General features: G+C 44.5%; 3 protein-coding genes across 11 annotated transcripts in view; 1 reads left to right on the top strand and 2 right to left on the bottom strand.

Moving 5' to 3' along the window:
* Positions 1-17,683, bottom strand: part of LOC129839995 (meiosis regulator and mRNA stability factor 1-like) — a 21,452-nt gene extending 3,769 nt beyond the window's left edge. The window contains exons 1-27 of one of the 5 annotated variants that reach the window (XM_055907766.1): positions 17,399-17,683; positions 17,157-17,239; positions 15,336-15,544; positions 12,698-13,534; positions 12,312-12,456; positions 11,945-12,153; positions 11,710-11,827; positions 11,425-11,600; positions 10,399-10,914; positions 9,504-9,658; positions 8,966-9,142; positions 8,457-8,664; positions 7,485-7,663; positions 7,222-7,302; positions 6,607-6,843; positions 6,368-6,487; positions 5,920-6,101; positions 5,339-5,559; positions 4,817-4,959; positions 4,350-4,483; positions 3,228-3,430; positions 2,660-2,887; positions 1,974-2,213; positions 1,190-1,420; positions 806-866; positions 399-506; positions 101-259 (exon numbers count right to left, since the gene is read on the bottom strand). In XM_055907766.1, coding sequence (XP_055763741.1) covers positions 101-259; positions 399-506; positions 806-866; positions 1,190-1,420; positions 1,974-2,213; positions 2,660-2,887; positions 3,228-3,430; positions 4,350-4,483; positions 4,817-4,959; positions 5,339-5,559; positions 5,920-6,101; positions 6,368-6,487; positions 6,607-6,843; positions 7,222-7,302; positions 7,485-7,663; positions 8,457-8,664; positions 8,966-9,142; positions 9,504-9,658; positions 10,399-10,914; positions 11,425-11,600; positions 11,710-11,827; positions 11,945-12,153; positions 12,312-12,456; positions 12,698-13,534; positions 15,336-15,497 — 5,230 coding nt within the window. In that variant the 5' untranslated portion in view covers positions 15,498-15,544; positions 17,157-17,239; positions 17,399-17,683. The remainder of the gene's footprint in view (positions 1-100; positions 260-398; positions 507-805; positions 867-1,189; positions 1,421-1,973; positions 2,214-2,659; positions 2,888-3,227; positions 3,431-4,349; positions 4,484-4,816; positions 4,960-5,338; positions 5,560-5,919; positions 6,102-6,367; positions 6,488-6,606; positions 6,844-7,221; positions 7,303-7,484; positions 7,664-8,456; positions 8,665-8,965; positions 9,143-9,503; positions 9,659-10,398; positions 10,915-11,424; positions 11,601-11,709; positions 11,828-11,944; positions 12,154-12,311; positions 12,457-12,697; positions 13,535-15,335; positions 15,545-17,156; positions 17,240-17,398) is intronic. The other 4 variants (XM_055907768.1, XM_055907769.1, XM_055907770.1 and 1 more) reach the window with 4 other exon arrangements.
* A 14-nt stretch (positions 17,684-17,697) lies between these two features.
* LOC129839996 (nuclear distribution protein nudE homolog 1-like) lies at positions 17,698-25,316 on the top strand. 3 transcript variants are annotated; one of them, XM_055907772.1, is made up of 9 exons: positions 17,698-17,877; positions 18,315-18,449; positions 18,904-19,057; positions 19,509-19,657; positions 20,007-20,143; positions 20,888-21,055; positions 21,584-21,669; positions 21,908-22,059; positions 23,395-25,316. In XM_055907772.1, exons 2-9 carry the CDS (start codon positions 18,364-18,366, stop codon positions 23,489-23,491), a joined length of 1,029 nt encoding a protein of 342 aa, XP_055763747.1. In that variant the 5' UTR covers positions 17,698-17,877; positions 18,315-18,363; the 3' UTR covers positions 23,492-25,316. The 3 variants fall into 3 exon arrangements, with proteins under 3 accessions (XP_055763747.1, XP_055763749.1, XP_055763746.1); XM_055907774.1 differs by lacking the exon at positions 17,698-17,877 and adding an exon at positions 17,897-17,914; XM_055907771.1 differs by lacking the exon at positions 17,698-17,877 and having other exon boundaries at positions 17,921-18,449.
* A 54-nt stretch (positions 25,317-25,370) lies between these two features.
* myh11a (myosin, heavy chain 11a, smooth muscle) overlaps positions 25,371-26,663 on the bottom strand; it is a 40,100-nt gene continuing 38,807 nt past the window's right edge. For 2 of the 3 annotated variants that reach the window (XM_055907762.1, XM_055907764.1), the window contains one exon: positions 25,371-26,659. In XM_055907762.1, coding sequence (XP_055763737.1) covers positions 26,524-26,659 — 136 coding nt within the window. In that variant the 3' untranslated portion in view covers positions 25,371-26,523. The remainder of the gene's footprint in view (positions 26,660-26,663) is intronic. The other variant, XM_055907765.1, reaches the window with a different exon arrangement.

Below are 26,663 nucleotides of genomic sequence, written 5' to 3'. Positions count from 1 at the left end.
AGCATGAGTAAGCTTGAAGCTAATGCCTAGGAGGGCTAACAGTCTCATGGCACACAGAAGACCTGGGTTTGAACCGCAGTTGATCACGTGATCCGCTCACCTGCTGGTGATGGCGTCTGCTCGAAACGGATGAGGTCAGCCTGTTGGAGAACGGGGTCAGGGTGCAGCTGGGGAGAGGGCAGGCAGGAGGGTACTGGGCCACACAGCAGGTCTACTGGAGAAGTCAGACACAGCAGCTCTGTCTCCACCCCACCAACACCTGAGGGAGAAAAAGAGACTACATTTCAGCTTCAATGTATAAACAACTATTAAAAAGCCTAAAAACACCTACAAGGCAAAAAGAAGAACATCAAAACATTGGTAATAGTGCCTATGACTCCAGTGGTGTGGTTAGTTACCTGGGCTGTGAGTTCCAGACTCTGTGTTGCTACAGGGGCTGTCTCTCTGGCTGGCCCCGTCCTCAGGCTCCTCTGAGGCTGCAGGGCTGGCTCCAGTGGCTCGTGCTGCTGAGGAGAACCAACCAACCCACAGACAATTATTACACTCTTTCCATTACAGAGTAAACCCGGTACCTTCAAAAACACTACCATTTTTGTTCCCTATCATACAAGCAAAACACCACAAATTCTGTTCCCATTACATGTAATGTTCAACTAGACTCATGTTGAAGGATCGTACAACTTGATGCCCATGAGATGAACTGATAACAATCCCTTCCCGTATGTTAATACTAAATGCAGGTAAGGCTAAAGCCATTTGTTTCCACGGTTCCTGCTGCCAGATGGCCAGGCTGATTTGTCTTTACCTTTCATATCGTTCTTCAAAACGATAATCCTCTTGTGGCCATGTCCTTTGATCCACACTACCTGCACACAGGCAGAAACAACATCCCATTTAATTACCACAAACCCCATCCATCCGGCACCACAGAGTCTGCTGTGGGGCTAAAGCCGTACACAGTGCAGGGACAGAGAAGGCAACTAACCACATTGACTACATCTGCTGCTTCGACAGTGATATCCCAGTACAGGTCCATATGCCGAAGAACTCTTTAGATACAAGCGTTATCAATTCCCATCTTACCATAACACATCTGTGTATTTCCAACATGTTGTTTAACTAGACGTTTCTTGTCTATCAGCTCTGAATTTGAGAAAAGCTCTTACATTTTTGGGGCCTAATTCTGTACCTGTGGTATGGCGTTGAGCAGGTCGTCTACGCTGCCGTAGCCGTAGGAGCGAGGTTGGAGGCCGCGTCCGGTGAACTTGGCGTAGGCCCCGGGGAACTCCGTCAGGAAGATCTGGTGGTAGTGGTAGGTGTGGAGCAGGGCACGCACCCTACGGGCAAACTGGTACAGACGGGTTAGTCTAACTCTCTCCTCGCCACGCTCGCCTTCCTCCTCACCCTCACCGTAGAACAGCTAGGAGGGGGGGGGGGGGAGAAGGGAAGTTATGAGAAACACCAGGGGAGGGCAAACTTTGTGGCTCGAGGGCCACATTTGGATTTCGAAATTAAACAGAGGGCCACACACATTTTTTGGGGGGGTGGGCCAGAATGGGCAGTTATTTGAAAATGTATAGGTCCATTGTCATTTCAACATATTTTGTCTAGTTTGAGGTTTAAGAGTTGTTGGTTTTTTTACCCGCGGGTCGTAGTTTGCCGACCCCTGGTCTAGACTAGACCCACACAAAGACCTAGTGGTCATCATTCCAAATATTCCAACATATAAACCACAGTATTTCATTCAAAAGGATTGTGCAATACATCTCAGACAATTACAAAACCCGACTAACACAATGCTACCCAACTTTAAGACCCCGTGAAAAAGCCATTAAAAAATGCTTTCCACAGGAATCCATGATCCTGCATTCTTCAAATCAGACAAATGGGCAGTAGAGCAAAAAGGTTCCCATCTATAGAACTGGAATTAAACATTAGTATAGTATGATATCTCTACGGTCCAGTCCACCGACCTCCACCAGGTAAGGCAGGCTCTTCAGCAGCTCGCTGAGCGAGAGGAAGCCGTATTCACAGGGGTTGAGCTGTACCCCATGTACAGAATGATACAGCAGACTCAAGCCCTCCACGCTGACGGAGCCGTCTCCCTCGTGCTGCCCCAGGCCCATCAGCAGGGACAGCAGCTGGCACGTTAACGAGCGCAGAGACTTCCTGTTGATCAGCTGGACCTCACGGCCGTTAGCGCCGTCCACCACCTGAGGAGAAGATCAAATCAGATGTATTTATAAAAATCCCTTTATACTGCAGCAGGTATCAAAGTGCCTTCACAATTGGAGGTGAGAGATGAACCTTGGTATTCAGAAAACATGGCTGAATCTGGAATGGATAGCTCATTTCCAATATAAAGATGACATTTCAACGCACCAATAAGGGGCCTGCATGCTCAAACCTCTTCAAAGCCACTTCAGTGACATCAATTCATATCAAGAAATACTTGTGACTCATCCTTAGGGGCCAAAATAATGTTTGTTTGTTTACACGAGGTCTTGTATAGCTCAGGATGCTCTTGTTCAGTGTTGGAGGAGTCTACAACCATCAAAACATGCAGTATCACCACCATTTAAATCAGTCTAAGTCTATTAAGTACAACAGCCTACTACAGATGCATTTGATGGAACTGACTAGAAACTCCCAACGATACCTTGACGACGTGGCAGAGGTTGACGAGCAGGGCGGGCAGGGAGGAGACGTCGTAGTCCTGGAGCCTCAGGCCGTAGCCGAAGGTCTTGCTGTACTCAGACAGTAGCTGGGCAGCAGGCAGGCTGGAGTCTCTCTGGGAGCGGAGCATCTTGACCAGCTGGGCAGCCAGGGCCTTCACACGCTCTACCTCTGTTAGGGTCAGCACCTTCTCCTCTCCACACTCCAACACCTGGGGAGAGAGAGGTTCCAGAACAAAATGGCAACACTACTCTAGGAATATTATTTGTACTGATAATAAATTATCCATTGGGACAGAAATGAGATGCACACCACTATTTATTACACACAATTTTTATGGAAGGTGAGAAAAAATATCTGCTGGGTATGACAGTTATTACTGTCAGACGTTGCAATTAATTTCCTATTCATTCCAAATGAAGGTGGTGCTCTGGATAAATTGAGGATAATCTGACATTATCAATGGCTTTTCCTGCAGCACTCTGAATTCTACAAATAAAAAAAAACACACATTCCTCCTGGAACAGAGAATGACTCTGGCCTCCACCCACCACGAGTACGTCGGGGATGGCCTCGAAGAGCTCCATGAGCTTGGTGAAGCCGTAGTAGGCGAGTTTGCACTGGCGTCCGAAGTGGTGGTGGTAGGTAGGGATGAACTTGGAGAAGGCCATGCGACAGTGGGGCTGGTGACGCAGCAGGTCCACCACCTCCTTACCAAACTGCTTGGTCCGCTCCATCTCATCTGATGTACGATCTGAGGGGGACGAGACAAAGGAGGGCAAGAGTTAACTCAGTTTTTTAAATATTTATAATATATATTTTTTAGAAGCCAGTTAGACATTTTCTCTGCTGGATGGCATCTCCCTGTTGTAATAAAGCATGTATTTATAAATGTACAGGTAGAGGGAGGTAGAGGGTAGAGGGAAAAACAACCTGATCCCCAACCACATCAACCCCATACCAAGTATAACAGGTATTTTCTGACTTTATTGAACAGAGAGAGGATGACGGTGTGGAAAGATAGAGGTGGTGTCAAAAGGCAGTAGGCCGGGTTTAAACCTACTGTATCCCGACACCGTAGACTTGTACCGAAGGCTGCGGCATTACTGCTACACCAGCCAGGTCACAGTCAGGAGATAGTCAGGCATATGTGTGTGTGAGAAAAGCATTAATTTATTCCATGCCCTCCCATGGCAAAGATATTCTTATCCATCTCCAAGGGAATTTCTGGGTTGAATAAGACTGAAAAAAAACAGAAGAAAATCCAAAACAAAAAAGTGACTAATATTTCACGATTTTCCCCCAGGGATCAAATGTACAACTACAGACACAAACAAGACAACAACCCAACCGCCTGGTCCCAAGTTCAACATATTTTCTAAACAAACGTTACCAATATTTCACATGTCCTTCCAAAAGCTGGGTATGTTCCCCCAAGGGATCAAATGTACTAGAAAGACAGAACTACCCTCTGGTAGTTTATCCATGACCCTGATATCAGACCCATTAGGGTTGCAAAATTCTTGTTACTTTCCCCAAATTCCCATAAATCCCAGGTGGAAGTACACCGGAACAATAACCACGAAAAATACAGAGTCCTTCAACCTGAGAATTTTGGGGAGGTTACCGGAATGTTGCAACCCTAAGACCCATACAGTGGGACCTCATCTCACCTCTCTTGGGTACAGAGATGACAGTGTCCAAGTCCTCGTGTGTGATGGTGATGGTAGTGTCAGGGATCTCAGCTAGCAGGTCCATCAGATCACACATCCCATAGTCCAGCACCCGCCAGTCTCTGGAGAAGCACCTGTAGCAATCGAAACACATTGTATGAACATACACACAGACAGGGTGCCATTTGACACAGAAAATACACTTCCAAATGAATTCATATAAAACACCATCACAAGTAAATACACCTAAGGCATAAAACAAATACTTTACTGTTAATTAACAATAGCTGATAGGAATGTGCTTAACTCTTGGGATAGACAACATGATTGGCTGAGAGAGTGGGAATGGGCGGTCCCCCTATAGAAATTGACCAGTGGTTGGTCTGGATGAATTTTAGACTCTTTGGCTAAACGGTATGATTTGCTGAGAGAGTGGCGGAGTGGGCAGTTCCTGTGGTAGAACTGACCAATGGTAGGCCTGCATGAAGTCCGTGACGGCCACCTGTTTGCTGGCCTGGAACTTGAGCAGTTTGAGGAGGTCCTGGGTGAATCTCTTCACCTGGGCACGGTGGGTCAGGGTCAGCAGACGCTTGGTCCCCATGCCAAGGATCTGGAGTTGAGAGAGGAAAAACAGATTCATTCATGCTTTGTTTACTTCAGGGTCGCCACCACTGAGAGTGTATACTAGCACTTCCTGCTGCAATAATCTATTAGATGTTGTACTAATTGTTTCTGTCAGGGATCTAACCTCAAGGCTGTTGAAGTGTGTAATGAGAAACAAAGTGGGCAAGGCTTTGTCAGAAGGGATAGCAGATGGTCTGCCAGTCTCTTCATTGTGTGTTTGAGCTAGGAAGTCACTAAACTAGCAAGATTAAAAGTGATCCATCATGTGTCAATTAATTGAGCTTGAGTAACTGCCATCTTTGATTATCTGTGTAATGGAGCGATTTATTAAACTGTGCGCGTGTGTGTGTGTGTATGCATCATACCTGCAGTACATGAGGCACAGCCTCCAGTAGCTCCAGCAGCTTAGAGTATCCGTAGTCAGAGACCCTACACTGCTTGGCATAGTGGTGGTGGTAGGCAGGTATGAACTTGCCGATGGGCATCAGGTTGCAGGGCTGACCCTTCATCAGGTCAATAAGCTCTCTACTGAACTGGATCAACTGGGGGTTCCCCACCGGGGACTTGCACCGCTGCGTCCACTGGTCTATGACACACACAGCAAGAGGTTTTAATGACTTCTACTATGATAGTAGTATGGGTGCAGCTCTGTCTTGGAGTGCTGGTATCTGCGTCAGCAGCACAGTATCCACCTACTAAAAATGTCAGGAAAGCAGTTTTTAGCTCAACATATGTCTGACACAATTCTTATTGCCTCCCGAGTATCTTCAAGTGTCTTTGAGAATGGTCTTATGCGATAGGGGTCTCCATTTTTAATGAATATAGGGTTTAAATTCTGTAGGTTTGTATTGCTTTTATGAACCCCAGGGGATTCCTCTGCGAGTCTAAATAAAAGGTTTTCAATGTCATTCTCCCCGAGGGTTAGGACTGAGAGTCAGGTCAGTACCTGTGTTGGATGCGGGCGGCTTGTTGTGGATCCACTTGATGACCTTGAAGCCGTTCTGTGCAGTGACGATGTTAATGCCTGGTATACAGGTGATGAGGTGCTCCAAGGGGACACTCCCCTCCTCCTCCCCCTCCTCAGACACCGCCAGGGGGCCCAACTCTGATGCATAGCACTCGGAGAAACTGAGTCACAGGAAAACAAAATGAATATTCATGAAAACACAAAATCTAGTAACATTTACAGTGTTACACGAAATTCCAAATGGCCATTGTACTCCATTTGTATGAAATGGGTTCTAGAAATATTGATTTGATTAATTAAAAATGGTCTTTCCCATAAACGTTCACTTTGATTTCAAGGCAGATCCCTCTGACTCCATTTATTGAATTCAACTTTATTAAGCATCCACTGTCCGTTAATCTATCCAGGCAGAGACAGCGTTGGTTACCTGAGCAGGGGCAGGGTTCCCTCATGGGACTGTAGCAGACAGTGGACCTGGGAGGCCAGGGTCTTCAGAGACACCACCACAAAAGGAATCTTATACGAGTCTGGGTCAAAGTCTGCCTCACTAAAGGGGGGACACAGAGATCGAGCGCTTCTGAAATACTTTTTCAAAAAAAGTATTGTAAGATGACATAAATGTGAGTGAGTGTGTGTGTGCATATGGGTCTTTCAGTCTATCCCTACCTGAAGTTCTGCTGTGTGTAGTGGTAACTGCAGACAGGCTCGTGGTACTCCAACTGTTCAAACACCACAGGACTACCATTAGCCGAGGACCCCTCCTGGGACTGAGACGACCCCAGAGGGCTCTGCCTGGCCTGGCTACTGGGGAGGAGACACACCAGCCTGCCTCCACCCTGCTCCCTCACCGCCACCACCTCTTGTAGTCTGTATAGGTCGCTCACCACCAGCTTACGACCAAATCTGGGGAGAGGTGGAAAGGATTTAATAAACTACATTGACATAGCCTTTACTTAGCCTCCGTTTACACAGGCAGCCCAATTCTGATGTTTTTTTCCCCCACCGATTGGTCTTTTAACCAATCAAATCAGATATTCTCACATCAGATCTTATTGGCCAAAAGAACAATTAGTGAAAAAAAAGATCAGGGCCCGTTTCCCCCCAAAAGCATCTTAAGGATAAGTTCATTAGAACCATAGGATCCCATAGTTCTAATGTTGAACTTAGCATTAACATGCTTTTGGGAAAAAGTGTAGTGTAAACACAACCACAGTACTTAACATTGCATAGGACTAACTCCTACAGAGGTGGAGGGATGTTGAGTGATGCAACACGACTCACTTTTTCTCGTAGATTTCAGTGAACTTGAAAAGGGGAAGACAGCTGGCTGGCGCGTCCTGGAGAATCTGGAAGATTTCAGAGCTGTAGAAAGAGGAAACCGTTTCATACCATCCGAATCCATCTTAAACCAGGCACAAATCATGTTTTGGCAACATTTAAAAAAGGATGGTGACGAGTTCGCCCGATTGAAGACATGAAACTGCCAAATGATGTGACACGTATGGGAGAGAGTACTACCTCAATGTTAGCTGTACTGTACATACCGGAGCATGGCTAGAGACTTGTTGCCGGCCCCGGTGATGAGGGAGACGTGGATGCGTTTGCTTCCTATCTTGTAGCGGTGCAGGCTGCTCACAGCACTGATGGCCTGCTGTAGAGAGACCATCTGGACGGTGGCCTTCAGCTGGTAGTCTGTGTGGGGACTCAGCTCCACGCCTTTAACCTGGAGGGAGACACGCACGCTAGCTTCTCATGTCGTCTACGGTGTCCGCGAATGACACACAAGCAATTTGACCTCATTGTTGTTAACTCGAAATGACACAACGACAAGGTTCCAGTTTAACAAAGTTTACTATACCGTATGAACACACTACAAGGTAGCCATTACACGCAAGGCCAGGTCCAACAACGACCTCCTTTCATGCGCAGGCGCACTCTTGACCGAGTGATAGCACCGTAATAACAGAAATATAGGGATACATAAAACATGAACTTAACAATTGTGACAGTGAAATCCCTTCGCCTTCCTCAATGACATTGCAACAGGGCAGGGGTTCTTAAACATTTTCAGCTCAAGACCAAAATATGTTTTTTTTTAATGTAATAAATGCAAAGAGCAGGGTTTCCCAAACTTGGTCCTCTGGACCCAAAGTTTTGTTTTTTGCCCCAACACTACACAGCCGATTCAAATAGTCAACTAATCATCAAGCTTTGATCATTTGAATCAGCTGTGTAGTGTTGGGGCAAAATTCCAAAACACGCACCTCTTGGGTTCCCAAGGACAGAGTTTGGGAAACGCTGGCATAGAGTGCAGTCTACCGCGTAAATACGACACAGCACTTTTGGCACAAGCACACACAGCCGCGTCAGAAAATGGCCGAATACGTTGAATCAATACAATGACACTAAACCCTGACCTCACCATCTTGCCATTTAGCCTCAAATTGGAGACCGATTAATTTAAAGCTCTATACATCTATAATGAATAGCATCAGAAGTGTCTGTACAGGACTCACCCGTCCGTGTCTGGAGACGGCGTCGTGCAGGCTCTGCTGCAGCTCCTTACGGGACATCCTGTAGTCCAGGTTGGCCACCTGTAAATCTGCCCCGTCCGAGAATGGCTCCGAGGCCTGGGGGGCCACGGGCAGACAGGGGCTGCTGCTGCCCCGGGGAGGAGGGCCTATTAGGGGGGAGGAGCGGCTCGACATACAGGGGGATCCACTCCTGGAGCAGAGAGAAAGAGAGGAGTTGAGTAGGTTGGCAGCACCATAGGAAGGTATAGATTGAAATGGCATGACAAAATCATCAAAGTGTCAGATATTTGTGTAGCTCAATGAGGTTACTTTAAGACGATTCGTGCAGGAAATTTTCAAACTAATTTGGGGGATATTCCCTTGCATTGTTTTTTGGGGATAAAAAAGGCTCAAGTTAAAACCAAGGCATGGACTGAAGTCTCTCCTCGCCTAAAGACTGCTTACAGGGTAAGAAAACAAACGGGTACTTCTGTAGTGTCTGATGGTCTCACCGTGAGGACCAGGAGCCTTGGGAGAGGCCCTGTGGCTGGGGGAGGACCGAGGCGCTAAAGGTCTTGTGCAGGGTCAGCTTGCTGAAGGCAGAGGGGGTGCTGACCTGGAACTCTCCAGAGCTCCGGTCCACATGACGCTCAGAGTCAGATGCACTGCGTGGGCTGGAGAGGCCCCTCCTGATGGGGGAAGAGGAGAGAGGACATTAACTAGAAGTTTAAAGATTATGGCATACTCAGCTCTCTGAAAACAACAATTGCATGCGAGTTTTAGGCACCACCTCAGCGCCAGTAGTTTGAGCACAAACCACCTCATTTAGAAACAGCGGCTTATTAATTCCTACATCTGCCTATGTGTTCTACACATCCTTGGGTCGATGGACCCCTCTATAACAGGGTACTTTTTGCAGGCCATTTCACAATATTGAAGGTAAAAAACACATACAAGCCTGTGGGAACCAACTGTGATGGAACCATCTAACAGTTAGTACATTTGTTCCTTCATTTTAGTCTGAAAGGGCCCCTGGCGTCCATAGCGTACCTCCTGCAGCTGAACATAGACTCTCCTATGAGGCCGGCCTTGATAGGGTGCTGCTGGGACAGCCCCTCTCCGTTACTGTGGGGGGAGGAGTTGCGCTGGCCTTCCTCCAGGGGGAAGCCCCCAATCTTGGGCTTGGTCTCCAGTCCACCTAGCTCCTGCACCAGGGGGACAACCAACGTGTTACTAGATATGTAGTGGTGAATGTATTAGAATAGCCATCAGCTTGGCAGAATAGATGTGAAGTGGAAGAGGCTAATAGATAAATGATAGAGCTGAGAGGAAGAGGTCCTCAAGAATGCTGGTGATTTTTACCAAAGCTGTTTATTAAAATGTGTATTGTCATAAATGTGACATTATCATCACCGTTCTCCAGTCTTCCCCTCAGCTCTATTGTCGGGTGGAGACAAAGCAACAGAGCAGCAGAATAAAAAGAGCAGAGACCAAAGTAACAGATCAAAAGCGTAGAAGAAAGAGACCATAAAAAACAGACTGTTACGGCCGGCAGGACAGGAAGCCATTACAAACAGAAGCAGGATTCTGACGAGACGAGGCATGGGATAGAGCAAAGATATGGGAGAGAGAGATATGCAATCATTAGATGAAACATTGATCGAGGCATTAATTGACGCAATAAATAAAAAAAAAAAAAAGGATCAGCCAGACATTATATGAAGCATGGGACAAAGTGTTAAAATGCCACACATTGATTAAAACATTACATGAAATGTTGAACGAAGCACAGAAACAGACCATGCATTAAACTACACGAAGCATGGGATGAAGCATGGCTATAGTTAAAAAGCCACAGGTTAGCGCAGGCAGAGTGGAGGACATGGACAGGGTTAGGGGAGGACAGGCGGCACGCGAGATGGGGGGGCGACAGGATGCTGCTGACCTGAGGAAGGGTTCTGGTTTGGGGGGGAACGGGGTAAGGTGTCCCCCCGCTCCCCCTCCTGGGGCTGTAGGGCCTCTCAGGCACCGGAACGGAGAGGGGGAGCGAGGATTCCCTCTCTCTCTGACACTCACGCCTCGCACGCCTTTTCCTCCTAGGGGAGCGCAGCTTCTCCAGGGGAAGGAAGGAAAAAGAGGAGGAGGGAAGAGGTTGAACTGGAAGCGGAGGTGGAGTCTCAGATGAGGAGGGTGGTGGGATCGGGTCGTTCCCCTCCTCAGTGGACGGAGCTGAGAAGGAGAGGGTGATGGGCCGGCCGAACACGTCCTCGTTCTCCATGCGCTTGCGGGCGCGCTCCGCCGCTTCCTGCGAGCCGAAGCGGAGGACGGCGGTGCCGGTGGCCATGGAGACGCCCAGCACCTTGCCCCCGCAGTTGTCCGAGAGGCGGCGCAGGCGGTTGCCCACGCTCTTGCCGTCGCAGCCCGGCGGCAGGTTGTACACATAGAGCAGGTTGAAACCGAGCTGGTGGGGGGAGGAGAGGAGGGAAAGAGAGAAGAGGGGACCGCTCTGGGTTTGCGTTTTTGAACATTCTTTGGAAATGTGTTTTGAAATGACAAGAGGTTTGCAGGGTCGGAGTCTTGTGATTGTGTTTATAAGCATTACACTACTGAAGATCACACTGTAGAACGAGAGGGAAGGCACAGGACCCGTGTGGCTCAGTTGGTAGAGCATGGCACTTGCAAGGCCAGGGTTGTGGGTTCGATTCCCACAGAGTGACCAGTACGGACAAATATGAAAATGTAAGTCTCTCTGGATAAGAGCATCTGCTAAATGACTCAAAAGTCAAATGTAAAGCGGTCTAGAACCATTGGAAGAGTAAAGGGCAGACTTGAGATCGCTCAGAAGTAATGCCTAAAGGGCAGATATTGTCTCTGAGCAACCAGTCAGAGTACTGTACATTTATTAAAAAGTGAACTTCTGACATTCTGCAATATGGATTACATATATCAGTCAAGCATCTCTGAAGCCTACCTGTGATTTTACAGCCTGTCTGGGCGGCAGGTCGGCTACCATCTCTTCAAAGGCCACGTGGCGGTGGGCGTGCTGCAGCAGGGCGTCCGACGTCTGACCGCTCTTATGGACCAGGATCACCTGGAAACCATGGCGATGCCGGAGGTCGCTCAGCTCGCTGGCAAAGTTCACGTCGGCTGCGAAACGGATTCGGAACCGGGGTTAACTATATAGGTATGGAGTGGACGAACGAAATGAAAAAAAAAAACAGTTTTAACAATCATAATGTAAAATGAGCACACGCACAGGAGACTAGCACCACAGTAGCAGGGGCAGTGTGTGTTTCTGCAAAGCGCCGCAGGCTCTGACGAAGCTTGTCGTCCGCAGCGTTCTTGGCGGTAGCGTTAATGTGCGCTACCGTCACCTGGGGAAAAATGTAACCAGAAGACTATCAGACATTGCTCATTTAGGTAGAGTCAGAGACTGAAGAATACAGCGGAACACTTTACCAGCTGAGGGAATCAGATCACACACAGGTTACCTGGCAGTTGTTGAGCTCCTGGATGACGGCCTTGTTCTCCTTGCTGATGTCACAGACGCAGATGAACTCCGCCTCTCTGTGGCCCTGGAAGAAGTGGCTGCGGAGGCGCTGGACCACAGCTGCAGCAGAGCGACCACTGGGAACGCAGCAGTTCTCTATGTCCCAGAAAACACCCACCGGAGGAATGTTCTCAGGACCTTCTGGAGAACCTGGGGGGGCGATGAGACGACACCAAATGTGTTCAGAAATTGAGCGAAACTGGGAGGTACTACTGTCCTGCATGTCTCTAGTGAGAATTGTTTTTGAGAAAAATGTTGGTACAGTGTGCACTTCTGAACATGACTCACATCATTACAGTGATACATACCATACTTTGTTGCAGATTTGCCCAGGCTGGACCCCAGCAGTAGCAGGCCGTCGGAAGAGGTCCCACAGCCGTTACACACGGGGATGGGCACTGAGGCCGACTGGGCCGGGGGCAGAGGAATGTTAGGCCACAACTTGTCTGCAGGCTGAACACGTGGAAAGAACAAGTTATCATTCTGTAGTCAGACAAAACAACTCATATCTTCAAATGTTGTAATCTTGTACAGTCAGGGACGGGCAAAGAGTCATTTCTAAACGATGGGCAAATTACACAAATTGTAACTTGTATGCATGTAACTGAACGAAGTACTGCCCGTTCCTGTATACAAGTGACACCCAATACGATAGAGTGCCACCACCACAGTGAACAAAGAGAATTCCACCAACCTTCGTCAAACAATCCCGGCAGAAGTGCGACCCCGTGCGACAAACTGTGCGTTCAAGATTGAAGTGCATAGCATTAGAAGAACAGATATGTCCCGAGGTGGGTATGTGGGGGTCACTGTGTGCTGCCAATGATCTCTGGACCCCCAGAGTGGCAGGGTTGTAATCACCACCACAGGGGTAATACCCAGTCCTATGGTGGGGGGTAGAGAGGGGGGCGGAGGTGGTAATGAATTTAGACTCGTTGTAGGGTAAAGGGATAGAGGGGTAAGAGTGGAGAGGTCTGAGAAGGCCTCCTGTACAGCAGGAGCATGGTAGGTGGGAGTGAGACTGAAAGGATAGGGGCTGGGACGTGGTGTCTACAAAGGGGATGTGGAGCTTGTAGCTCCCAGAGGGGAGTAGCGTGGCTCTAGCATCCCCTCCACCACCATCAAGGCTGGGGAAGTGCGGGTGTGAGTTGAGGGTGGTTGGCGTTATTTGACTGGCTCCTAGCCTGCTGAAAGAGGCTTCCTGAGAACTTGGAGGGAGGTAGAGTGGGACACCACTGCTGACACTGACACCACTACTAATACTAGCGCCACCTCCACCACTAACAACCCCATAACCACCCCGACCTAATGGGTCTGTGCTGCAGTGCTCACAGTGAGTGCACACGCTTACTTTGGGACTACCCCCCTGTTGTGGTAGTTGTTGGAGGGAGTCTTGCGGAAGAAGAGGCAGACAGGGAGGGGGCAGAGGGAGGGGAGTGAGGGGGAAGGGCTGGGAGGCAGCGGTATGATGCGGAGGAGGAGGCAGATCTTTCAGCTCCAATACTGGCTTTCTGTTGTCCATGTAATCGTTCTGGGAAAAGAAGTTAAACAAACAAAAAGGTTATTTCTCAGCATTATCATTTCATGCTTACTACTTATTTTTTTACTTTTTTATTTGGCATTTGATTCCTGATTGATATTGTACTGCATTGTTGAGGAGAGTTAGTAAGCATTTCACTGAACAGTGCTCACGTGACCAATAAACTTTGATTTGATGGGGAAATGTATTCTAGTTTACCCCGACCCATCTTTGTACAACTTACACCTCAGCTCTACTACACACGTGGCGTTGCTTTGCCTTTAGCGCTGTGTCAATGTGGCGTTCTACCTGCTATACAGAACATTATTTTGAGAGCAGAGTCTTATTTTCCCCTACTGTACCATATTCATTGATTATGCACAAGTACAATAGCTCTGGTCCAGTTTTTTGCAGGTACTCATTAAATTATTGCTAGTGGTTGTACCAAATGATCCTCCAATTACACAAGCTGATTTTGTTAGCTAGCGTCTGCTAGCATCGAACCCGGGTCTGTAATGACGCCTCTAGCACTGCGCCACTCAGGATCCCCAAATCCTCTTTTATACACAGACTTCACTTTCCACAATTCACACACTGCTTCCTCTCAAAGCTTCAAATTAATTGGTATTTTGATCTCAGGATGAAAAGCGTGCCCAAAGTAAACTGACTGCTACTCAGGCCCAGAAGCTAGGATATGCATATAGGTAGATTTGGATAGAAAACACTCTAAAGTTTCTAAAACTGTTAAAATGATGTCTGTGAGTAAAACAGAATTGAAATGGCAGGCAAAACTCCGAGGACAAACCATCCCAGAAAATAAATAATTCATCCTACCACTACCGCAAAATCGTGCCCTATTGCAGTTCCTAGGGCTTCCACTAGATGTCAACAGTCTTTAGAAAGAGTTTCAGGCTTTTTTTTTTTTTATGAGACAGAAATTGTAGTTTTTCTAGGTGCTCTGATTTTGGCTGTAGTGTTTCAAAGCGCATGAATGAGAGCGCGTTCTTTGGTATTTTTCTCCGGTAAAGACAATAACGATTCTCCATCTTAAATGTTATCGTTTATTTGCGTATTAGGGTACCTAAGGTTTGATTAAAAAACATTGATTGACTTGTTTGGATAAGTTTATTGGCAACGTTTGGGATTAATTTTGTATGCATTTTGAAGGAGGGAAACCGAGTGGACTATTGACTGAAGCGCGCCAGCTAAACTGAGGTTTTATGGATATAAAAAAGGACTTTATCGAACAAAAGGACCATTTGTAATGTAACTGGGAACTTTTGGAGTGCCAACAGAAGAAGATCTTCAAAGGTAAGGCATATATTATATCGCTATTTCTGACTTTTGTGTCGCAACTCCCTGGTTGAAAAGGATTTGTTATGCATGTGTGTGCTGGGCGCTGTCCTCAGATTATCGCATGGTTTGCTTTCGCCGTAAAGCCTTTTTGAAATCTGACACGGCGGCTAGATTAACAACAAGTTAAGCTTTATTTTGATGTATTGCACTTGTGATTTCATGAAAGTTTAATATTTACAGTAATTGAATTTGAATTTGGCACTCTGCAATTTCACCGGAAGGTTTTCGAAATGCTGATCCGCAAGAATTAAGGCAAATAAAAAAATGGTACGCATAAATGTAATTAACCCTACATTCAATGTATCGTTAGTGACAATTCAGTCAATTTATTGACTGATGGGGGTTTTGTATTTCATACCCATCATAGAAAGTAAACTATCATCGGTCTCCGGCTACAATATGTCAATTCTTAATTGAAGCAGAATGTAATGTTCTCTTGGGCTGAGATGTTACATACTTGTTTGTCTGTGTTGTAACTTGGGGTGTTTTGCTGCTCGGAGGTGGAGAAGCAGTCTGTGAGTTTCCAGAGCCGGGATGAGGCCTCTTTCTCGGGATGACTGAGCCATGGGAAGGGCCTAGAACTGCATATGGATCTCTCCTTTCCCAGTCCTTCCATCATACAACCTAGCAAAGCCTTTCACCATCTCGCTTCCTTCTCATGCTTCCCTAAGATAGAGAAAAGAGAAAGCCCTTTGTTTTAAATGTTTCCAAGTTGGTCTTCATAAGTTTCCACTGGTTGCAATAGGGTAGCTAACGTTATCTAGCTAGCGACCACCATAGAATATTTAAACCTACCCCCACAGGGCTCTACAGAGCTACCATTTTGGGGGCATATGCTCCTAAATATTTAACTATGCTGCCTGGAATTACTTGGGAGCACAGTGCCCCTAAAAAAACAAATCCATGTAATAATTGTTGAAATTATTTCTTCGCTGTCCCGCAGCCGCAGTAGTATGCAAACATGTGGTGGCACAGAAAGGAAAAGGTAGCTTCTTCAGGAAATGAGCTTCAAAACTAGCTAGGATTCATATATTTATTATTTTTGTCATTTAGCAGACACTTATCTAGAGCAGCTTATAGGAGCAATTAGCATTTAAATGCTCAGATTTTTCACCAAGTCGGCTCGGGGATTCGAACCAGCAACCTTTCCGATACTGTCCCAACACTCTTAACCACTAGGCTACATGCCACCTTCATATTGCCCTTCCATCTTAAAAATCTTCTAGATGTATTCAATTACAATAAACCCTGTATTTTTGCTGGCAATTCTTATCAATGGAAGGGCAATCTGCAATTCCTACAAAATGTTGGGACTTAAATAAATGATAAACCCATTGATTCCTGAAGAGTAGAACTTAAACTGCCCCATGAGCTTAGTTTAACTGTCATAACCCATCAGAATCCAAAATATAAACTTGTTTTCCCCATGTTTGTAAACAAAGCCTCAAACATGGTTAAAACTGTACTTTTATATCATGATGGTCGGTCTGTGAATTTAAGTGTGGTTACATTTCCGACAGCCCAATCCCTCAACCTTTTACCGAAACAGTGGCGGGAATGCTGCTTAGTTATCGTTTCAACTGCGGATTGCCGCTTGAATACCTCAAATATGTTTATTTGTGTGCTTGGGAGCACGTGTGGAAAATGTCTGCATAGAGCACCAAGCAAATTGTTAACGGCAGAGTATAGCTGATTAAACTCAACGTTTTAAATCGTGGAGTTGAGTTGCCTATGCAGTTGTGACATGCTAGTGTGGATTTACTTTTTAACTATACACGTGCCATTAAACTAAATGCGTATTCCCGTTTGCTATGTTCATGACCAACTGCCCTCATATAATTAACTGGTTAATTTTAGTGGTGAAACGAGGAGCGTACCTAGCTAACAGGACTGTTTGCGTAAACCAATCTCAGTGTTTGGTTAGCAGCTAACCAGAGTGAGTTAGCTACATGGATTCGCTTGAAAGTAGTTACAAAAACGAAACAATTTTGCGGCACAACCCAAACGACAGAGATTCCTCTAAAACCACTGTGGCAATTCCTAATAACATTACCTCGACAAATGACAGGAATTCTCTCCCATAAGAGTACCGTTAAAGTTAGCTAGCCTAGGTTGGTTAGGTAACTTAGCCAGCTAATGCTAACTGACGATTGTTTGTTGAGACAGCACCTGCTACATACTGCTTAGTAGTAGGTACAAGGACTAACATCATGCTATATCAACTAACAGTCAACGTATTTGAATGGGGTATTTATCTAGATGACTGGTTATTTCTTACCTGACTGGCGAGCTAGCTAGCTACTTTACTTCCTTTCTTCTCATCATATCCCTCCGTAGTATTGTTTTGCGTTATCCGTCTACCTAGCAACCAGACGTTTTTTTTAACATACATTTGCCATAAACGATTCCACCACTGTCGCAATTGCACACAAAGCACCCAACTAGTTTAGTGTCTTTGCCACTGAGCTTATCGTTATATCCTTGCTAGCTGGTTATCAAATTCCTCAAAACGAAACTTACCATAATTACAACAGTATGCTGACCAAATGTGTAGCCATTTTAATGTAAAATAACTACTAAATAGCCTGTAATGGAATACATTATTTGCTAACGAAGGCAATGCACACGTTCTCTCTATTCTGGAACGTCCGTCAATTTCAAATCGTGTAATGTTCCCACTTTTCTAGTGGGAAATTGGTTTAGCAAATCGAAACCTTTGTTTGTGTCCACACGGTTTATTTATGACATAACTCGTTTTTAATTTCTTAGAACTTGTAACGGTGCACCAAATGACTAATAAAGTGAACCCCGTTGTCTACACTCAGTCTTCCAGGAAATATAACTTGATTGGTTGAAATGCCTATGAAATGCGTCATCCTCTCAATCCACCAATGGCGTGTTGTTAACGCGGAGGATGTATTCGTTTGGATTTGGGTAGAAGGGCAGTTTATTTCCTGATAGCTTTTTGCTATCTATGTTATTGATATACTGTTAGCTAGGTAGGTAATATTATTTTTCTTAGTTATCAGCGTTCAGGTAAGCATTCTGCCGTATATTTTAATCTCTCAAAGTCGGAGATCTTCACTATCGTGTATCGCACAACAGTTTATATGTTATTCACGTAACGGTTGTGATGTCGCTAAACTAGCTAGTTAGCCAACATCTTAATGTATTCATTGAATAGGCTAGCTAAAGTAACTGAATAGTTATCTGATCAAACTGGACATTCCAACGGGCTGTAAAAAAACATACAGTTAGCTATCAAGTGTCTAACATTACCTAGCTAACCCTACTGGGCTAACTGTTAAGTGTCAACATGCATGCAAGCATCATGCATTCCATTGCATGGTTAATTGATCTCCATAGCTAGCTAGCTAACTAGACAAACAAGAGCCTGCCTCAACATGACTAGTGCCATGTTCCTTCTTTACTTTAGATGTTTTACTAGGTTTTGTGAAACCATAGAGTCAGCTGTAACGTTAGACATGGGGGAGCCCAAGACGCCCAAATTTGGGTCCATAGAAGAAGAGCTGAGTTTCTGGAAGGAGCAGTCAGACAAACACCAGCAAAGGTAAGGAATTCTACCAATGGTTGGTTGCTAGCAGCCGAACTGGTAGGCCTAGATGTGTGGATAATGGATAGAGGTGAAACAATCCGAATCTGTATCTCTGAAGTTGTCCGTAAGTGTATATCTAGGAAGTTTACCATATATCAATCCTAAACGGTCATGGCTAGAAGGGATCCAGTTTTTGTCAAATTAACGTCAAAAGTGTATTTTTTGTATGTGTTTATCTAACCCTAAACCTTTTCCTAACTTTAAGTAATTTCTCCTAACCTGCTATGAAAAGTCAAATCTGATGTTAATTTGACAAAAGTTGGATCCCTTCTAGCCATGACCATCCTAACTTCACCCTGTAACAGAGAAAAAATTGAATCTAATCCTAGATCACAATTCAGTGGCGATTTCCTTCTACATAGTTTAGCTATGAAAGTTAGATGTGTTTTTGACGTGTGTTTGTGTCCAGGGCTGAGGAGGCACAGGAGGAGTTGCAGGAGTTCCAGCAAATGAGTAGGGACTATGAGGCGGAGCTGGAGACTGAGCTGAAGCAGTGTGAAACACGGAACAGAGAACTACTGTCCAACAACAACCGGCTACGCATGGAACTGGAGAACATCCAGGTTAGAACCTAGAACACCTGTATTGTCAAGGCCAACACTACTCATATTCTGTAGTTTTGCATCACCACGTCATATTATCTCGTATACTCTGCATCCCATCACGTAAAGGTTGGGCTCCATATTCTGTATGTTTTAGTAGACTTCAAAGCACCTTCTGTGTCTTGAGTTGTCTAGTACTACACACACAGTCACTCTAGCATCACTAAATCATAGCCACCATCACCAGAGGCCCTGTATGTTCATTACCACGGAGCAGCTGACTTCTGAGCAACTATTTATACTGCTGAGTCCAGAGGGAAGGTTAGTCATTGAATACTTGATTGTGCCTTCATTTCTGGGGCCTGGGGGACAGTCAAGGACAAGCCTGTGAAGAAGTGAAGGGAGAACATCATCTAAGACCACAAATGAGCAGCAGACATGCATCAAAAATAAGTGTTCTGTGTTTTTGCAGGAGAAGTACGAGGCGCAGCACTCTGAAGCGTTTAGGCAGATCTCATTGTTGGAGGGAGACCTGGAAGAGACCACAGCGGTCAAGGACCAACTCCAGAAGTACATCAGAGAGCTGGAGCAGTCCAATGACGACCTGGAGAGGGCCAAGAGGTCAGTCTGGACACTTTGACCTCGACTTGGTTGTTATTATTGTGGCGTAATGACACTGACTGTTGTTATGTTGATGAGGGACTTTCAATAACTATGTAAAAAAAAAAAAAAAGCCTGTCTCTGCTGGGTTGTCATTGTATTGTAACTCTGAAGTATCTGTCTGACACTTCTTTATCCAATCACCCTAACGAGATTGATGTGTGTCTTGCCAATGTGTACCCATTTTGTCACAAACTTCATAGGCCTACATACAGATTCAACCATGTCTGTCCTTCCACTCACCCTGGAGGATAGGATGTAATTTAAGACGTAACCATAGTAACTGACAGACCAATGTCCTGTCTCACAGGGCGACCATCATGTCCCTGGAGGACTTTGAGCAGAGGATGAACCACGTGATCGAGAGGAATGCCTTCCTGGAGAGTGAGCTGGACGAAAAGGAAAACCTTCTGGAGTCTGTCCAGAGACTAAAGGATGAGGCCAGAGGTTTGTGTGTGTAAGGGGGGGATGGGGTCAGTGTGTTTCTCTCTCTGTGTGTGTGTGTGAGAGAGAGAAGCCAGAGGTGAGTCAGTGGAACAAGAAACTCAAAGGTTTTCATTTCATGTTCTAATCAAAAACTGCTGATTTTGCCAGATTTAGTTACCAGTTTCAAAGATATGTGCAATTTGATAGTTGACTAACTGACATTGTAATATCAGGATGATCCAGCCTTGCCCATTGTATTCCTCAAAGTAAGCAGAGCGAATGTGAGATTATGAGTTTGGCATTATGTGTAGAATTTACAGCTATAAAAGTCCTGCCTACTTCCTGGTTCAAGTCCCGTACTGTTTTTTAATGGTCTTCAAGCTTATATATCATCATATTCATGAAAACGGGGTCATCTTAAGATATATACTGTAATTGTATTTGTGGATTAATTTACCTTTACCCAGTGCCTTTTATGAAGGTTTTTGATTACGGGGGAAAACGCAATCAAAAACCTTTGTGAAAGGCATCAGTTAAAAGTAAATGAATCCACAAATATTAATATAATTTTACATGTACAGTATCTTAAATGATCACGTTTTCATGAATTTGATATATAAGCTTCAGAAAGTAGGTGGGACTTCCATTGCGTATTGGTGATTACTTGTATTGACTTTTTCTATATTTGTACTGTAGTATCAATGTCACAAATGTCCTCAGTATTGAGATCTGATCTGTTGTCTCTTCTCTCTCTGTGTTGGGCAGATTTACGACAGGAGCTAGCTGTACAGCAGGTCCAGGAGCGACGCCCCCCCAGTAGCCTCTCTAAAGAGAAAGACAGGACCGAATCATCATCACGCTCCACCATACCGACCACCCCCTCCAAACCACTTGGTACATTCCCAGCAACCCCAGCCTCAAGCATTCGTCGAGGTGGGTGAGACCAATGGTAGCTGTGTTGTGGGTTAAACTGTAATAATGACATACGACTTTATCCTAATTTTAAAATATATATAATTTAATGGTGGAATGCTAGTTAATCCCTTAGTCAAAGACAGTACAGTATGAAGATAGATAGGCAAAAAAATGCTTTTCTAATAGAAATCCCCAATCACACTTGTAGGCGACGTCATGGCGACGTTGGCTAGCTAAGCTTGTGCGTAGAAATACGTCATCGGGTTTAACGGCGCGTGAGCAGGCCGTTGTTTTTGACAAATTAAAACATGTCACTTTCAGGAGGTTGGAATAATAACATGTTCTTCCACTTAAGAAACTGGCTCGAATCATGGTTGTGCATTTAGACTGAGAAAATGTACAACTAAAGAAGAATTTCCCACCAAACCCTGGCCTGGTCTGTTTGGCAAGCGTTCCAGGAAAGTCTTGCGATGTTGCGCCTCTGGCTTTAGAAACTATCTGCCTTAGTAGCTGTAGTTTGATGTTGTGATATGTGTTTGTGTTTAGGGGATAACCTAACAGGAACTCCCCTGACTACGTCGGCTCGCATATCTGCACTCAACATCGTCGGGGAGCTCCTAAGAAAAGTCGGGGTAAGAAACATTGTCTTAGTAGGACCTATGCATTTAATACCACCCTCATAACATCAGCATGAACCTTCAATGATGTATAGAATAAAATAGAACTCTAATTTAATGACTTAAAGAAACTCCATACAAAAACGATATCTTGGTATTTGTTTGGAATTTTCATTTTTAACGCATCCATTTCTGTGTCTATGATGATCTCAGAGACTGTAATACAACTTCTTTCCCCTCTTGGATGCTCTAGAACCTGGAGTCCAAGTTGGCGTCTTGTCGAGACTTCGTATATGACACGTCGCCGAAAAGATCGGCTCTTCCGTCGTGTCCCGGTACCCCCTCTGCTATAGAGGGAGGCACAGAGATCCAGGCCTGCAGCATGAGCCCTCCACACTACGACAGGTAAATGGGTCACAATGAGAAAATCATATATTTCTGAAAATCATATATTTTATATATGTATTTGTCTCGTTGTGTGTATCTAGATTCAGCTTACTTAGTAGTAGTATTTATTAGGATTCCCAATTAGCTGCTGCCGAGGCAGTGGACACTTCCTGGGGTCCAAACAGAAATCACAACACAAATTAAATGCATAATATACACTGAGTATACCAAACATTTGGAACACCTTCCGCACCCCCTGCCCACAGAACAGCCTCAATTCGTTGGGGCATGGACTCTACAAGGTGTTGAAAGCATTCCACAGGGATGCTGGCCCATGTTGATTCCAATGCTTCCCACAGTTGTGTCAAGTTGTCCGGATGTTCTTTTGGTGGTTGACCATTATTGATACACACAGGAAATTGTTGAATGTGAAAAACCCAGCAGAATTGCAGTTCTTAACACAAACCGGTGAGCCTGGCACCTACTACCATACCCCGTTCAAAGGCACTTAAACACCTCTACAGGATCGGTGGGTCCCCTGTGGGACGGTTGAGCTAATGTGATTAGCATGAGGTTGTAAGTAACAAGAACATTTCCCAGGACATAGACATATCTGATATTGGCAGAAAGATTAACATGAATTTAAGCTAACTGCACTGTGCAATTTACAGTAGCAATTACAAAAACGTTTTGCGTTATCTTTTACCAGATCTAATGTGTTATATTCTCCTACATTATTTTAACATTTCCACAAACTTCAAAGTGTTTCCTTTCAAATGGTATCAATAATATGCATATCCTTGCTTCAGGTCCAGAGCTACAGGCAGTTAGATTTGGGTATGATATTTTAGGTGAAAATTGAAAAATCTTTTGTCTTGCCCATTCAACTTCTGAATGGCACACATACACAATCCATGTCTCAAAGGTTAAAGAATTATTTTTTAAACCCATCTCCCCCCTCCATCTACACTGATTGAAGTGGATTTAGCAAGTGACATCAAAAAGGATCATAGCTTTCACCTGGTCAGTCTGTCATGGAAAGAGCAGGTGTTGTTAATGTTTTGTATACTCAGTGTACATGGCACAACATTTAGCAGATGCTCCCATCCAGGGCGACCCACAGCTAGTGCATTCAACTCAAGATAGCCAGACATCTGGACTAAAGTACTCTACTCTCCATTTAGACTTCTACTGGTCTGAGAAATCAACTAAGTATCCTACAACTAATGAACATGAACTGGGTGGGATCTGTTGTTCTGGTTCCTGTTGCTCATAACATTGTCTGATGTTCTACATTCAAATTAACTTGTTGATTTACGTGTTACTCATCATGGTAGACGTTCTGTCTTTCAGTTTGGTGAAGAGGTTAGAGTTTGGACCTGCGCCTCCTCGGGGGGTCTCCTCCCATGGCTCCCAGTCACCATCGGGGGGAGTCAAGATCCTGCTATGAAACGAGGGCCTCCCCTGCCCCCCTCCACCTTCACACCCCTGCACCAGACTGTACTACCCATCAGTAGGGCTTTAAACTGTGTCCCACTCTCACTACACTACCAGCTGAACATCCTCCCCCCTCAGTCATACTCTGAACCAGGAAGCTGCTCCATCTATCAACTTATTTGCTGCATGGACTCTGTTGAGAAGAACCGCCGCGTCACGATGCTACAGTTTTATTTTATTAATGAATAATATAAGTGAGGATTCCTTGACCCTGCTGCATGTCCTCCTGCTGATCCCTTGACCTCTGAACCCAAGTCATGTTACTATGCCACTAACACCCCCCCCCCTCCATCTTGGATTCTTGGTGTGCCAGCTGTAGCAGAAAAGTGAAGTTGGTCGATAATTGGTGATGTTAGCATTGCTGCCTTTTTTCAATATATCACCACCACATGTAAGTTTTGCCTAGTCATGATTCCTTTCTGTATGTCTAACTCTCTGATATGTCCGTTCGTAGCTAAGCCGCATATGTGCTTAGAGGCTATACGTGTAAAGTGTCGGAGATAGTAAGTTAGGCTAGCTTTACCTTTTGGAGAATGTGTATTATTCCTTCGTGCTGTGTTGTCATCTGCTGTAAAAGCTAAGGATGGTCTGAAGTTTTATGGATACTACTACTTTACAGGTCAATGTTTCAGTTAAAAGCAATGGTTTATTAATGTACAAATATACATTATTTTAAAGGTTTTCTACCTGGTAACTTGAAAAAGTATTATCTGTGAGAAATGCACAGACTAGCTAGCCTATACCCTGTCATGCATTTGCAGAATGTTTTATAAGGTAGGCAAGATATAGGAACAGAGAAATTATATTGAGTTACCTTCTGAGAATCTCAAATTTAGTCTAGGTCTTTGGCAAAGACATTTCTTTCTGTTACCACAGTTGATAAAGTTGCCATTCAGTGTTTAAGTTTTATTTTTTTCCCTCTTTGTTTGATGGTTTGTATATGTTTGTTTTTTACGAGTTGGAGGGTTAGGGGGCACCACTGCACTGCTGAATGTATAGAATCTATACTGTAGAATCTATATTGCAGATGTTTCTAATAGGAAGTGGCCTAAAGACAGCTTGAGCAGGTCAGTCGACCCAGAATTCCTGTCAAGACTGATCTTATATCAGATCAGGGAGCTATCAAAGATGACAAAATAGCAATAATAGATTTGCCAGACTAGAGTTCGATTTTACAGAATAGGGTTTCGAGATAAAGCACAGTTCATACTATATTTCCAAAACCATTATGGATGATGCCTTGGTTACACTGTTAATGCTGGATGTATGAATTCATTACGTACTGTTTAAAAGAGAATGTTTCAGCCTTTGTATATCCAATGAGGAGCAATAGTCAAATATCAAGGACAGATATGACTGTAGGGCATGTTACTACTCAACAACAGATGGAACGTTTGTACTTAAACAATGTTTATATTGGTTCCGTCCATGTGCTTTATCCAATTCCCCTGTCATGTTTCTGATAAAGGAGTTGGTTAGAACACAGATTTGAGACCAGGATAATATGTGTACGAAACAACTCAGTTACAGCAGCTGTTCTTGTGTAAGTACTCTGATGTAAGAACTAAGGACCAGAAAGTACTGTTTGTAGAGCTTCTTTTACAACTGTACATGTAACCAACCGTTGGCAACCGTTTGTGGGTGTGTTACTAACATACTAACTTCTGTTTGGATTTACATTGAAATGTATGCACCTGAGGTGCTCTACCTTTTTGACCTGTTGGTTTGCGATCCTTTTTGTATCAAAATGAACAGATAAAATGAACATTCTAAACCTGCTTTTGGCAATATCATTCAGGATGTGGACACAGACATATAGTAGAGAAATAGGGTTACTTTTTCACTCATTTATTATGCAGGTGGTTCCACAATTTATAGATTTGAAGAAGTGGCATGTAAACGTCAATTGAGTAAAAACAAGACAAAACATTGTTGTAAAGGTGACCAGTCGTGGGAAAAACAAAAATATATTTTTGTTGAATATGCATCTGGACATACAAAATGGCCTTGATGGTATGACACTATTCCCACTGATATTCTACTTGGCAAGGTACACAACTGAAAGTACCTGTCTTGTTGATACTATGTGTATTTGACTTTAGGAACAAGAAAAGTCTGATAGGAATATGTAGGAGGAAGGGGTGACTGGTTTTGGTTTCTAAAAGTAGGAAGGTGTTCTGCTACCCATACTTGACAGTCAAAAATATTCAAAGTATGAAATATATATGGCCGATTCACTGTCCTTAACACAGACAACAGAACAGTTGCTATGGTTGCAACTGTGCGCCAATATTGGGGCAGCTATTCTGAATACAAACAAAATACATTTGGACTACATCATTTATTTTTTTAGCTGGGTGGGTATACCATTTGTCATAGTATACATTGACCTTCTATAACGGTCTTAAAAGTTAACAGCAGTGTAGAAGACTGGACAAGTCATAATGTCGTCATAGAAATAGATTTACATGACCGCTAGATGTATAAATCTAGAAATACAATGTGATGCCTATAATTAATTAGGATTTAAAGTGACGAATAGTAACACCTGGATTTATCCTTCCAGATGAAAGGAGTATAAGGAACAATATCGTATCTTCGAGGGTTACAACATTATGCTAAGGAAGTATCGTAGGGACAAGTAATTCAGTGCAGTACAAAACAGTGTAGCAGAAGAACAAATCAAACTAACATCCCGGGCACTAAAATTAAACAAAATTAATTATTACGCCTTTGTCTCTTATGCCTCCATTTTGTCTGTTTTGAATTGTGAAACGCCTCATGTGCTCTGAATGAGAAGGCAGTCGATATGTGACTGATATAGAGAATCATATTTGGAAGTGATATTGAAGAAAGAGTAAGGTTGAAGTCACTTGTGTGTTCTTTGGTAAAGCAGGTCTGTCTGGCACAGATGCCAGACTAATACTGAGTCTGATTGGCTGGATGCTTGTAATACTGATTTTAATTGGATGGTTTTGGGCTCTTCTACTCAACAGACTTTGTTCCGTTGTAGTCCCCCTGTGAGTCCCCGTCTTCTTCTGACGCGTCGTCGATGACCCCTCTCCGGGCACTGCCCCCGACACGGCGTGGTGCGCTGCTGAAAGAGGGCTCGGTCCCGCGCCTGA

Source organism: Salvelinus fontinalis, chromosome 40, assembly GCF_029448725.1.
Source record: "Salvelinus fontinalis isolate EN_2023a chromosome 40, ASM2944872v1, whole genome shotgun sequence".
In the NCBI taxonomy this organism is placed as follows: Eukaryota; Metazoa; Chordata; class Actinopteri; order Salmoniformes; family Salmonidae; genus Salvelinus; species Salvelinus fontinalis.
This window is presented reverse-complemented; position numbering and strand designations above follow the sequence as displayed.